This window comes from Diaphorina citri, unplaced genomic scaffold (assembly GCF_000475195.1).
Source record: "Diaphorina citri unplaced genomic scaffold, Diaci psyllid genome assembly version 1.1 scaffold3242, whole genome shotgun sequence".
NCBI lineage: Eukaryota > Metazoa > Arthropoda > Insecta > Hemiptera > Psyllidae > Diaphorina > Diaphorina citri.
In genome coordinates this window covers 2,446-17,399 of record NW_007380652.1, presented here as the reverse complement: position 1 = coordinate 17,399, position 14,954 = coordinate 2,446, and the positions used below count along the sequence as shown (strand labels likewise).

The following is a 14,954-nucleotide window of genomic DNA, read 5'->3' as shown; positions in this document are numbered from 1 at the left end:
AGGAAGTTTCAAGGATGTTTGTTCCTTTCAAGTGAAGTTATTTTGATATTATAAAGTTTTTTTTTTTTTACTTCGTCTAAGTGGGAAACCTGGATAACTGGGGAAAAAAACGTGGCCCCTTCATGGCAACCTCTCTAAGTAGGACACTTTTTTAACTGGGAAACCTGGATAAACGGGGAAAAAATTTTCGGTCCCTTGGATTCCCACTTAGATAGGTTCGACTGTAGAACCCACAAACTTCTGAAGATGATGGATAGGAAAATAGAGAGAATTAAAGTGAATAATATACAAAGTAAAAAAGTAAGGATGTTTGTTTCTTTCAAGTGAAGTTATTTTGATATTATAAAGTTATATTTACATTCTATATAATTATGTACACCCATCCATACATATCCTATGCACATACACATCTAGCTATTGTGTGGAAAATAATGATGTTTTCTAACGGATATGATATTGACCTTGGAAGTTTGGCAGCAAAACTTTTCCTACCTACTGTATGATATTTGAAGAAGAGTGGATTGGAAGATTGGAACACATCACGTGCCTTGAGTTAATTTAGCTTTAGATACACTCCAGAATTTAATTTGAAGATTGAAGAGATTCTTGCAAATGAAGAAATCGAGAGGGAGGGAGAGAGAGAGAGGAGGAGGAGGAGGAAAAAAGAAGAGAAGTTGAAGTATTTTTGAAGAATGCACTTTTAAATGGTAACATTGTAGAGGAAGTAGGATAGAGGAAATTTATCAGAAAGAAGAGATTATGAAAAAGAGAGAAAAAATGGATATACAGTCGAACCTCGTCTAAGTGGGAAACCTGGATAACTGGGGGAAAAAAACGTGGCCCCTTCATGGCAACCTCTCTAAGTAGGACACTTTTTTAACTGGGAAACCTGGATAAGAGAGAAAAAATTGTCGGTCCCTTAGATTCCCACTTAGGCAGGTTCGACTGTAGAACCCACAAACTTCTGAAGATGATGGATAGGAAAATAGAGAGAATTAAAGTGAATAATATACAAAGTAAAAAAGAAAATACACTAGACTATAAGGGATCATAATAAATAGGTATGGATGAAATCTACAAAGTAAAAAAGAAAGTTCTAGACTGAAAGAGATCATAATAAATATACTCATACATTTGACGAAAGGATTACCAATACATTTCTCAGATAAGCTAAAAAGCTCTACACTTTCTTACACTCAAATCCGATGCATACAAAGAGCTATAAAGAATCTAGACTAAAGGAGATCATAATAAATATACTCATACATTTGACAAAAGGATTACCAATACATTTCTCAGATAAGCTAAAAAGCTCTACACTTTCTTACACTCAAATCCGATGCATACAAAGAGCTATAAAGAACAAAGACTTCTCACTTCTTTGTTCTTGAATAAATCCGTTTCCTAAGGAGTCCTTAGTACAAATCCAAGGAGTCCTTAGTACAAATCCAAGGAGTCCTTAGTACAAATCCAAGGAGTCCTTAGTACAAATCCAAGGAGTCCTTAGTACAAATCCACAAATCCAAGGAGTCCTTAGTACAAATACAAGGAGTCCTTAGTACAAATCCAAGGAGTCCTTAGCACAAATCCGGCTAAACAAAGGCTCAAAACCCTACTAGACTTTACGACAGTGTCTATTTAATATTATGGAGTATCCTTATTCTCTTGGAACTTGTTTTTCTTGAACTGAGAAGAAGGAGGAGGAGAAGAAGAGAAAGAAAAGGAGGAGGAGAGAGAGAAAAAAAAAAACATACCTACGAAGTTTTATTTTCAAGTTCCTCGAGATTTTTTTTTTTGATAATATTGTTGCTCACAGCTCACCCAGTATAATAACGCTAAGAAATATTTGTGACCCATCCTGTATAAAATGATGGTTTATGAAATATTTGTTCCTTATAGAAAGCCAATGTCATCTTGTTCATATATCGAAACGACTTTGAAAGTTTGCCAAAACGACGCAACGACAGTCAATTCGGCTGTCTTTTGAAAGCAATAAAGTGCAGAGGAGGAGAAGGAGGAGGAGAAAGAAGAAGAGCATAAAAAGGAGAACGAGAGGAGAGAGAGGTGGAAAAGGAAAAGATGAACAAAGAGAAGTAGAAGGAAATAGACGGGGAGTAGGAAGAAAAGAAGAAGGAAGAGGAGAAAGAGAGGAGAAAAATAGACTAGAAGGAGGAAGAAGGAGAAGAAGACTAAAAGAAGGAGAATGAATAGACGATGAAAGAGAAAAGATGAAAAAGGATACGAAGTACTAGGATAAGAAAATGAAGAAGGAAAAGGCTCAGGACAAAACGAATAAGGCAAGAAGGAAATGAAAGAGAAGGAAGAGGAGAAGGAGCAAAAAAAGAAAAAGAAAAAGGAAGAGAGAGGAGGGGTTTAGGTTAATAATCTCTTCCCCCTTTCTCTCTCCCCTCTCTCCTATTGCTTCCTTACTCTTTACCTTCTCTCTCTCTCTCTTCCTCCTTGCCAAATATCCTTTTTCTCCTCCTCCTCCTCCTCCTCCTCCTTCTTCTTCTTCTTCTTCTTCTCCTCCTCCTCCTTCTTCTTCTCCTCCTCCTCCTCTTTCTTCTTCCTTTTCTCATTTTATTTATTTTTTTTTTTTTTTTTTTTTTGTGAAAAGACATCTAATTGACACATAGGGTAGGTAGAGGGTTTAGGGTAGATAGGTAAGAAACTAGGTAAGTTTTTGCAGAAGTCAGAAAGTTAGGTAAGGTTAAAATTTCCATACCTCTGCTCGTATTGAACCCCCACTGTCCTGTTTACCAGGCGAGCACCTTGACCACTACACTACCGAGGCAGGACTATGTAGATATGATTTATACCACAAAGAGAATTATTAATTATACTAAAGTAGGTAATACCAGGGCCGTATCCAGGACTTTATTGAGTTGGGGGGGGGATTGGGGAGTGAGAGTCCAGACAGTGATGTACCGACAGTATACCGAGGTGGATGTTCCAAATTTTCAGATTCCGCCCCACAGTAGGTAAAAAGATCAGAGCTCATTTGTGTGAGAAAATGTGAAAAAAATCCGGCAAAAACCGGTTTTTTGGCTTTATGGTTTTCTGGACAAAATTTGCATCACCATTTTCGTGTTCCTGGTGAAAAGACCTTTAATTTGATATATAGGTCGACTAGGTTTGAATAAGTCCTTCTATGGGCACAGACCGACAGAGTGACAGACACCGAAGCGAATACATCAATAGTCCGTCCCTTATACCTTTTTATTACTATTGTAATAATCTAATAATAAAGGAAGGACGGACTAAAAAGCAAAAATTAAACCCGAGACAGGGTCCGGACCCCCTCGCCCCCTACCGTTTCCTAAGGAGTCCTTAGTACAAATCCAAGGAGTCCTTAGCACAAATCCGGCTAAACAAAGGCTCAAAACCCTACTAGACTTTATGACAGTGTCTATTTAATATTATGGAGTATCCTTATTCTCTTGGAACTTGTTTTTCTTGAACTGAGAAGAAGAAGAAGGAGGAGGAGAAGAAGAAGAGAAAGAAAAGGAGGAGGAGAGAGAGAGAGAGAGAGAGAGAAAAACATACGAAGTTTTATTTTCAAGTTCCTCGAGATTTTTTTTTTTTTTTTCTCACAAGGTAGTTTTCTTCCTTTCTCTTCTTCTTCTTCTTCTTCCTTCTTCTTTGTAAATAGGTACCTCCGTTTTTTTTATAAAGTTGTTTCAATTTTTCCTCTTCCTTTCTCGTCTTCTCGTCCTTATTAGTCTTCTTCGTCCTCTTACCTCTTATTCGTCGTCTTTCATCTTATTCTTCTTCATCTTCTTCTTTTTAGTCGTTCTTCTTATTCCTTTTTTTTATTTTACTTCTTCTACTTCATTTTCTTCTTATTCTTCGTCTTCTGGTCCTTCTCTATAAAGAACAAAGACTTCTCACTTCTTTGTTCTTGAATAAATCCGTTTCCTAAGGAGTCCTTAGTACAAATCTCTTCTACTTCATTTTCTTCTTATTCTTCGTCTTCTGGTCCTTCTTCTTCTTCTTCTTCTTCTTCTTCTTCTTCTTCTTCTTCTCCTCCTCCTCCTCCTCCTCCTCCTCCTCCTTTTTCTTGAATTTTTTCTAAGGCTGTAGGCAGAATAGACGCGACTTCTTTAAACGTTTGTTTTGTATTTATGCGAATTTCTTCCCTTTTTATTTGTCTTTGTTTTTTGCAAAGCGGGAACTTTCTCCCGTTACGCTCGAGGGAAAAACAAAGGCCTGCTGTGAAATTGAAATGCAAATTATTTTCATGGATTGGGATTTTTTCTGCTTTTTCCCTCCCTCTCAGCCTGAAGTGGTGTTTTCCCCCTCGAAAAACTTTTTCTTCCTTTAAGTTTTTCATTAAAGGATAAGACACATCCGATGCAAGCCTACAGCCTTGCCTTGTAAGCGCTAGGTCACGGGTTCAATTCCCGCCCGAGGCGAACTTTATCCTAGACAGATAAGGCTCGTTCTCGGAACAGCTGACTTTCTCCAACAAAGGCCTGCTGTGAAATTGAAATGCAAATTATTTTCATGGATTGGGATTTTTTCTGCTTTTTCCCTCCCTCTCAGCCTGAAGTGATGTTTTCCCCCTCAAAAAACTTTTTCTTCATTTAAGTTTTTCATTAGAGGATAAGACACATCCGATGCAAGCCTACCAGCCTTGCCTTGTAAGCGCTAGGTCACGGGTTCGATTACCGTCGGGGGCGAACTTTATCCTAGGACCTAGACAGATAAGGTTCGTTCTCGGAACGGCTGGCTTTCTCCTGTCCTGTCTTTCTTATCTCTTCGCTTTGGGGAGATAAGACCTTAACAGTTACAGTTCCCTCCGCCCAACCTCTTGGAAAAAAAAAATAATAATAATAAAATAATAATAATATCTAATAATAATAATAATAAATTCAATATTTTTGTGATCGAAAAACGGGTGCAATTTTTGTGTCCACGGTGAGCATCGAACTCAGGACCTTCTGCATGGGCTAGACTACTTCTTCAGTTGACACACTATCACCAAGTTATTACCTAACCATCTCCACTGTTTCTGATTGGATAGATAACTCCCAATGGAGATGTGAGAAACTTTGGCGAGAAAAAACAGAAGAAGACATTTCACACGAGAGAAAAAGAAGAGGAGAAAAGGAGGGAGAAAGAGTGTGGGAAGAGAGAAGGGGAGGAGGTGGGGGAAGAAGGAAGGGGAATAAAGAATATGAGAGAGAAGAGAGGGAGAGAAGGGGAGGGGAAGAAAAAGAAGGAGGTAAAGGGATGATGGAGGTGTAAAAAGAGAGAGGAAGGAGAAATATAAAGTGAGGAAAAAGATAGATAGATAGTTAGAAGGAGGAGGTACAAGAATGATAGAGAGGGAGGAATGAAAGAGAAGATAAAAACAAAGGGAGAGGAGAGGAGGAAGGAGGAGGAGGAGAGAGAAGGAAGTAAAAAAGACTTTGAGTCTTTGAACTTTGCTTTCGTGTTCATTACGTGCAAGACAGAAAAGGAGGGAGGGAAGAGAGAGAGAGGGCAAGAGAGAAAGAGGGAGGGAAAGGAAGTAAGAAATGTCGTTCTCTGCTTAATAAACGACGCTAAATTTTATGACTTGACTTGGAGTCGAACCACCAACCTTCAGATCCAGAGTCCACCGCGCTGACCACTAATGTTGAAGGATGGTTTATAAAGGTATTCGAGTACAGTAAAAATTAAACCAATTCAAGTGGAAGTGACCGTGTTAATCTTGACGTGGAAGTGAGAGTGTTAACTCGAAGTTTTCGAGCCTCAGGGCAGCTCTGCATGTTGAAGATTATAAAACCCTTCTAAAACACTTCTCCTATCCCTATAACGTAGGTAGGTATGTAGGTAATTTAATTTAAAGTTATTACACAGAAAAAAATATTCGTCTCTCTCTCTCTCTCTCACCTCTAAAATAAGTTAGAATTAGCTTAGGAGGTGTATTATTGTATTAATTGCTATGTAAAATAAAGTACCCAAATCAATCAATCAATCAATCAATCTCTCTCTCTCTCTCTCTCGCTCGCTCGCTCTCTCTTTTCTCTCTCTCTCTATCCTTCCCCCCCCACCTTCTTGTTTTATTTCCTATCCCATTTTTCTACCTTATTAGAGTAAGATGGAAGATGAGACTTTCTTTCTTGGCACACAGGTTTGAAATTGGAGAGGAGAGAGAGAGAGAGAGAGAAGGAAGGAAACAGGAGTGAGAGAGAAGGAAGGAATGTGTGTGATGGAAATCCTTATTTAATAAGGTGAGTGGAAGGAGAGAGAGAGAGAGAGGAAGGGAGAGATCAAAATTTGGTAAAAGGAGAGAAAGAGAAGGGTGAAATAAGAGGAAAGAAGGAGAGAGAGAGAGAGAGAGAGAGTAAATCAAAATAAAGCTCAAAACTCAAAGGAAAATGAAAGGAATTTACTTTAAGAGAGAGAGAGAGAGAGAGAGAGTATAAGGAAAACATTTTTATCTCTCGGCAAAACGCTCACACTCAGAAGCTCTCTCTCTCTCTCTCTCTCTCTCTCTCTCTATTTCCGTTTCTGTCTCGTCTTTACCAATATATATATACAGTGGAACCTCGATATAACGAAATAACGAAGAAAAGTCGATTCCCCTTCCCTTCAAAGGCAAAAACCTCAATATAGCAAAGTAAAAAGAATAGATACAACGAAGTAATTTGGGCCACGAGCCCGAGAAAATTACCTCAGTTTAACGAAATTCATTGAATTTTAACCTCAGTATAACGAAGTGATCTTAAAAGCAAGTAGAATTACCTCAGTATAACGAAGTTACTCTGATTTTGACCTCAGTAATCTTGAAACCGAGTAGAATGTTACCTCAGTACTACGAAGTTACTTTGATTTGGACCTCAGTATAGCAAAGTAAATCGATATAATACAATAGTTTCGATTTTAACCTCGATATAACGAAAAATAGATAATACAAAAACTTCGATATAACGAATAGAGAGAGAGAGTATAAGGAAAACATTTTTATCTCTCGGCAAAACGCTCACACTCAGAAGCTCTCTCTCTCTCTCTCTCTCTCTCTCTATTTCCGTTTCTGTCTCGTCTTTACCAAATATATATATGTATATACATACAGTGGAACCTCGATATAACGAAATCCTCGATATAACGAACCTCGATATAGCGAAATCCTCGATATAACGAAATAGTTTCGATTTTAACCTCGATATAACGAAAAATAGATAATACAAAAACTTCGATATAACGAAATTTTGGTCATTTCCCTTGGACTTCGTTACTCTCTCTCTCTCTCTCTCTCTCTCTCTCTCTCTCTCTCTCTCTCTCTCTCTCTCTCTCTCTCTCTCTCTTTATCCCTTTGAATCCAATGACACACCTAATAATAATAAAATATAGCATTAGATGAAATATCAAATCTTTCCCTCCCTCTCTTTTCCTCTGCTTCTCAAATTTAAAGAACAAATCAAATTTCTAACCAAGATAAAAAATATATCCCCTCTCTCTCTCTCTCCCTCTCTATCACCCTTCTTTATGAAAATCTCTCTCTCTCTCTTTCTTCATGTTCGTATTCTCCGTCTTTGTCTTATCCATATTCTTATTTCTCTTATTCTTCTCCTTCTTCATCTAATAGAGGAGAGTGAGGGAGAGAGAGAGAGAGAGAAGGAGAGAAGGAGGGAGAGATCAAGATTTGGTAGAACGAGAGAAAGAGAAGGGTGAAATAAGAGGGATCAAATTTCTAACCAAGATAAAAAATATATCCCCTCTCTCTCTCTCTCTCTCTCTCTCTCTCTCTCTCTCAGCCTTCTTTATGAAAATCTCTCTCTCTCTCTTTCTTCATGTTCGTATTCTCCGTCTTTGTCTTATCCATCTTCTTATTTCTCTTATTCTTCTCCTTCTTCATCTAATAGAGGAGAGTGAGTGAGAGAGAGAGAGAGAGAGAAGCAGAGAAGGAGGGAGAGATCAAGATTTGGTAGAAGGAGAGAAAAAGAAGGGTGAAATAAGAGGAGAAAAAGAAGAGAGAGAGAGAGAGAGAGAGAGAGAGAGAGAGAGAGAGGGAGAGACTGAAAATAAGTGCTGTATTGGCCTGGTTATTTTCAAATCTTCGAAATATACAGGTTGTATGTAAAGAGAAAGAAGAGTAATATACAGGGTGTAAAAAGAGAAAGAAAAGTTTACAATAAAATTGATCAGAAAAATAAGAGGAAAGAAGGAGAGAGAGAGAGAGAGGGAGAGACTGAAAATAAGTGCTGTATTGGCCTGGTTATTTTCAAATCTTCAAAATATACAGGTTGTATGTAAAGAGAAAGAAGAGTAATATACCTACAGGGTGTAAAAAGAGAAAGAAAAGTTTACAATAAAATTGATCAGAAAAATAACTGCTTGTCACAAATGTCGTTCTCTGCTTAATAAACGACGCTAAATTTTATGACTTGACTTGGAGTCGAACCACCAACCTTCAGATCCAGAGTCCACCGTGCTAACCACTACATCACTAATGTTGAAGGATGGTTTATAAAGATATTCGAGTAACAACAAGTTCTGCAAGTATCCTAAGCCTTCGGGAAAGAGAAAATCAAAGTAAAAATGTTTCTGCACTCAAGTCACTGTAGACCAGTGCTTCTCAAACTGTGTGCCGTGAGGTCCCCCTAGGTGTGCCGCGAGATTTGGGATTTTTCCTGAGAAGATCACAAAATCTCAAAACTGATGAGACAAAGAAAGATCGCTGGCCAAATTAAGGCACAAAAGACCTGCGGCGCAGCGGCGCTATTGAAAGCACATTTAACTGCCAATATTCACGTGTTTGGGGGGAGTTGGTGCCACGGAAAGATTGGACTCTTGAAAAGTGTGCCGCGGTGGCAACAACTTTGAGAACCACTATACTGTAGACCCATTGTAGACTGTAGACCTGTAGAGGCTAAAAACATCATGGGGAGACCCAGCTTATAGGGTCATAAATATAAACTACAGGATCATAATCTTTCACACCTATAAACTTTGGATACAGGATATTAGGGGAAAGGTAGACTTTCCGATCTACAGACTTTCGTCACACACTGTAAGATCATTTTCTTCTACTCTCCAGGCCATACGTAAATTTGTCACTTGTGTTAAGCACGGCTGAGGATTTCCTTTTATAAACAACATGTCATCATCCGTCTGTTGGACTCTTGAATTCTTCCAGACTTCCAATCTTTTGTTTGTTTGTTCTCTCTCTCTCTCTTTCTCTCTCTCTCTTTCTTCTTCATCTTTTCGTTTTGACAATCATGAATCCTGGAAATCCTAGAATTTTTACCTAGAGGTAACTAGATAGATAACTAGGAAGATAAGGTACACCAGACCGAATAGGTTAGGACCTAGGTAGGTACCTTGAAGAACTAACATTGTTATTGTTTGACCCAAATATGGTTGATAAATTGTTCACAATCTGCAACGTCCATAACTTTTCTTTTCCAAGATTTAATCTTGATGTTTTATATGTTTGTTTATCAACAATAATTACCCAATTAAAGTTAAAGTTAGCTAATTAAAGTTTGAGCAATATCTTCAAATAATGTTTCTCTGGAAGTTAATTTTCTTTTCATATAAAATTCATCATATTTTATGTCACAGTTACATTTATTATTTTTATAGACTTTTATAATTATGTTTTATTTTATGTCAGGTTGTGCATTATTTTATGCCAAATAATGCACTTATAATCATGAGATCTAAGCATCTAGGTAAATTTTAATCAGCGTTAAATTTAATAAATAAATTAAAAAAAAAAATAAAATAAAAATAAAATAAACCTACTGACCAGCTGGGTACAATTTCAATATGTACTTGTTATTTCCCTATCTATAGCTATTTCTATGCTTTACTTTTTAGGGGGGGTAATGGCTAAATTTGAGCTTAAAAAGGGGTATTTGTCTAAAAAAAGGTTGGGAACCACTGCTGTAGAGGGTAAAAACATCATGGGGAGACCCAGCTTATAGGGTCATAAATATAAACTACAGGAGAAAAAAAAAGCTAGCAGAGGTCAGCACAAACATCATTATTAAATTTTCTACCCGCTAAATAAATATGGCCATCATGAAATATATACAGGGTGGCCGGAAACTTTTTGTACCATAGTGAAAATGTTCACTTGAAAATTGAAACTCTTGAAAGTCCAAATTGAAACCCAGAGGATGGTGAAACAGGTTCGTTCTTGGAACGGCTGGTTTTCTCCTATTATGATAAAACTCATATCGTTTCCTAAGATTCGTTCTCGGAACGACTGGCTTTCTCTTAAGAGCTCCGTTGTTACAGTTCAAACCTCTCGAAAAAAAGGTCATAAATTTGCAAACACCCTATTGGAGAAAACATCCAGTAAAATATCCAATGGCTGACCTTTGGAATTTTTGCATAGGGTTTTGAGTATAGCATAAAAATGTACACACTACATACCTGTTACATACTATGGTTTAAGTGTATGACAGAATATTATGTACCTACATAGATAGATATGTGCTATAAGTCTTCAGCTCCTCAGTATAACATGTACGAGTACATACATTCTATATTTTATCACATACATACCTACCTATGTACGTATGTAGTACCTATGTACGAACATTTAATATAACATAGTAAATTTATTATGTACTCGTATGGTTGTATTATTGAGAACTTTTTAGTAAGGTACCTACGTATACCTACATTGAAACATTTCATATAACATGGTACATAAAGTAGGTATATTAAGATTAGACATACAAACATAGATGTTCCGTCTATAATTTCACAGTAGGGTTCCGATCGGTGGTTGTATACCAGTCAATTCGAAGGTCCTGGGTTCGATAATAAATAATTTCAGATAATAAATAATTTGACCTACCGCAATCATACCACTTAATTATTATTGTTATTTGGTACTAGTGCCCCTATCTCAATAAACTTGAGAAAACACTTCAAAGAAGAATTTGCATGAATTCTTCGGGTACATTGTAAACATTTTTTTTGGTGGGAGGTCAGCTGTGCCTAGTGAGTTTACAACGGACTTTGGACCAAAGGCCAGCACCTTAGTCTTAGTGATAATTTTGGATGCATCACGTATTTCCTCGTTTATGTAACAGGATATTAGCTTATTAGATTATTATTATGAATATCAAATTATTATTCGATTCGAATATTATTCCAATTCTAAAATAAAATAAATCAATGTTTATTAAATTTGTCATTTTATCTATCCAAGCAAAGTCACAATTTGGCGACGCATTTTTTGATGAAATGTTTGACGATTCGTATTTGGTGAATATGTTTTATGCAATTTATTATTTATTAATATGCAATTCATATTTCACTATTATGCAATTCACGGAAGATAATTTTAATTTATTATTTATTAATATGCAATTCATATTTCACTATTATGCAATTCACGGAAGATAATTTTGATGCATCACGTATTTCCTCGTTTTATGTAACAGGATATTAGCTTATTAGATTATTATTATGAATATCAAATTATTATTAGATTCGAATATTATTCCAATCTAACAGTAATCAAATCGTCAGACCTTGGAGAAATACGTGACATTTCATCGTAAAATTCGTTAGAATGTTATTTTCCTGGAACTTGGGTAGCTGGTACAATATGAATGTAGGAGGAGTTAGGTAGCTGGTAGGTAAGTACTAGGTAGCTATTATTGAAACATTACCATTAGCAGAGCAGAGAGAAGTTTACGTTTTATTCGAAAATATTTAAATGGGCCTGTTGAGGAGAAAAGTTTTCAAGATTTTTGATAGAGGGAACTGTAACTGCTATGAACTTATTGTTTTTCGACTTTTTCGTCCCGAAAAACCAAGAGAGAAGGGGAGACAGGATAGGAGAAAGCCAGCCGTTCCGAGATAGGATAACATCCATCCCGGTCGGGAATCGAACCCACGACACATGAAAAAAAAAATCTATTTAGCTTCGGGACTAATTTTGGACAATGTGTAGGTTGGCATATTTTTGAAATTGAACAAAAGAACCGAGTTCCAAGTTTTAACTAGTTGCTCCTTTTCTTTCTCTCTCTCTCCCTCTCTCTCTCTCTCTCTCTCCTTCTTCTTCTTTGAAAAGAACATTCCAATCTAGCTTCATCATCTTGAACAATTTCACAATAATAATGTTGGTTCGAGCAGAGAGAAGTTTACGTTTTATTCGAAAATATTTAAATGGGCCTGTTGAGGAGAAAAGTTTTTAAGATTTTTCATAGAGGAACTGTAACTGCTATGAACTTATTGTTTTTCGTCCCGAAAACCAAGAGAGAAAAGAAGGCAGGATAGGAGAAATCCAGCCGTTCCGAGATAATATAAAATCCGTTTAGGATAAAATAGACGATCTGTTTTTAGGATAATGGGCTAGACTACTTCTTCAGTTGACACACTATCACCAAGTTATTACCTAACCATCTCCACTGTTTCTGATTGGATAGATAACTCCCAGTGGAGATGTGAGAAACTTTGACGAGAAAAAAACAGAAGAAGACATTTCACACGAGAGCAAAAGAAGAGGAGAAAAGGAGGGAGGAAGAGTGTGGGAAGAGAGGCGGGGGAAGATGGAAGGGGAATAAAGAAGATGAGAGAAGAGAGGGAGAGAAGGGGAGGGGAAGAATAAGAAGGAGGAGGCAGCGAAGGAGGAGGCGGAAAGAAGAAGAAGAAGGAGGTAAAAGGATGATAGAGGTGGAAAAAGAGAGAGGAAGGAGAAAAATAAAGTGAGGAAAAAGATAGATAGATAGTTAGAAGGAGGAGGAGGAGGAGGAGGAGGAGGAGGAGGAGGTACAAGAATGATAGAGAGGGAGGAATGAAAGAGAATGGGAGAGGAGAGGAGGATCAAGGATTTTGAGGAAAAATTGAAAACTTTAAAGTTAAATATCTCAGTTTGATGATTTTCATTTATTGCCCTTTTTGCACCCAGCTCATCAATTACTTGCCTTTGTGAGTTGTTGTTTTCAGTCTATGTTGTACGAATAGGTAGATTACAAAAATGTTCCAAACCCCAAACTACCCAAATTCATTCCAAATGTCTCAGGCCAGCCACTCACTATCACGTAGATTTGATCAGGTCTACGTGTTGGTGAATGGCTGGCCTTAAGAAACAGTGCTTCCTTTCGAACCTGGATTCTGAAACTCCACACTAGATCGCGCATGGGTCTATTTTGTTGAGGATTGAGCGGGGACTTGTGGGACAATTTTGTAGGTACCTATAGCAGTGGCGTAGCGTAGTCTAAATTCAAGTGTAGAGTGTGTAGGGCTCATGCACAGGTCTACCAAGTCCCATCACAGTACATGCCAATAATATTTATTAGAGTGAACTTTTGAGTTGTATGGCCGCCATACACGCCATACATACACGCAACGGCACTGACCTATAGTTACCTATAGGTACTAATGATGATACAATCTCAACCACCTACACCACTTTATTCATGCAGGTCTACCAAGTCCCATCACAGTACATGCCAATAATATTTATGGGCATTAGAGTGAACTTTTGAGTTGTATGGCCGCCATACACGCAACGCCAATGACCTATAGGTACCAATGATGATACAATCTCAACCACCTACACCAATTTATCCATGTTTTTTAAAAAATTTAATCTTTTCAATTTAATTTTATTGTGACATGTCTGAGTTGTATACTGTGTCATATGGCAACCCAGACGCTGGGCGATCTCTGGTCTGAACATCATTATGCAGATAGTTAGTCAAGTGTTGGCCTACATGAACTCTTGTGTCAATCCCATCCTGTATGCATTCCTGTCCGAACACTTTCGCAAGTCTTTTAGAAAGGTGAGTGTAACCAAATTGATTATTATGTACCTAGATAATGTAAAATAATATTGTAAATTAATTAAATACTATTGTAAATTAATTAGAATTTTTTATCGTGAAATAAATAAATAAATGATAAATTAAAAAAAAGCTCTCCATTTTAAAAAATCTCACAACACTTCTCTGTCGAAAAATGATCCTTTCATTCCCAGTAGCCCGTTCACTCCTCACAACCCCTTTTTCGGGTGGCGGCGAGTTCCGTTTTTCTAGTTTGACGACAGATGTTCTGTTGCAGGTCATTCGGTGCGGCATGCCAGACCCCAACACGGCCCGGCATCTCAATGGACGACCCGACATTGAGAAGTCAGCTCTAACCAAGACCACCAGGACCGGCTCGAACGACATCTTGTGAAAACAGGAAACCCAACTGTAGACGATGCAGCGGATGTATGCAAAGTTGGTGAGTTTTCGGGGGGGCTTTTCAGCCTCCTCCACACTTGATTTTTCTTCGGGTATTTAAATATTTGTTTCTTTTTTTACATTTTACTCCTACAAAATTTCATTTCAAAAATCTAAACTAAAGAAAAATAGGTAAGTAAAAAAAAAAAAGAATACACTACACTTCTAAAACGCCAAAAAAATTAGAGAATCTTGTTGAATAAGAGCTAAACAGGTACAAACAAGACAGGTTCGATAAATTGTATGAACGCCTGATATATGTTTGTGTATGCAATCTGCAACAAATTAAAATTTCATTCAACTTGTCTAGATCCAAAACTACAGCTTTAGCTGTGAATTTATTAAAATAAATAAAACTATGCATTTCGTCTAATTGGTAATTGGTTGGTAATTAGAATAGAACAGTTGCGCAAAATTGTCGAATTGAAAGTCTCTCTCTCTCTCTCTTCTATGTCCTATTTTTTTCGTACTTTCCTTTTAGTCTGCTCTTGTTTCTCTCCTCCTTTCCTGTTCTCCTTTTCTCTTCGATTTCAAAACGATAAGACCTCCGTTGTTACATTTTCCTCTATAATAAGTACGTATTCTCCTCCTACTCCTCCTCCTCCTCCTTCTTCTTCTAATCCTCCTCCTCCTCCTCCTTCTTCTTCTTCTAATCCTCCTCCTCCTCCTTCTTCTTCTTCTGATCCTCCTCCTCCTTCTTCTTCTTCTTCTAATCCTCCTCCTCCTCCTTCTTCTTCTTCTTCTTCTTCTTCTTCTTCTTCTTCT

At 37.3% G+C, this 14,954-nt stretch overlaps 1 protein-coding gene across 2 annotated transcripts; it reads left to right on the top strand.

Annotated features, from left to right (window-relative positions):
- Nucleotides 1–13,627: 13,627 nt before the first annotated feature.
- Nucleotides 13,628–14,186, top strand: LOC103520125 (allatostatin-A receptor-like). Of its 2 annotated transcripts, none has more exons than XM_008485222.2 (2): nucleotides 13,628–13,748; nucleotides 14,026–14,186. In XM_008485222.2, the coding sequence occupies exons 1-2, from the start codon at nucleotides 13,650–13,652 to the stop codon at nucleotides 14,140–14,142; spliced, it is 216 nt and encodes a 71-aa protein (XP_008483444.2). In that variant the 5' UTR covers nucleotides 13,628–13,649; the 3' UTR covers nucleotides 14,143–14,186. The 2 variants fall into 2 exon arrangements, with proteins under 2 accessions (XP_008483444.2, XP_026687168.1); XM_026831367.1 differs by having other exon boundaries at nucleotides 13,639–13,748; nucleotides 14,012–14,117.
- Nucleotides 14,187–14,954: the final 768 nt, after the last annotated feature.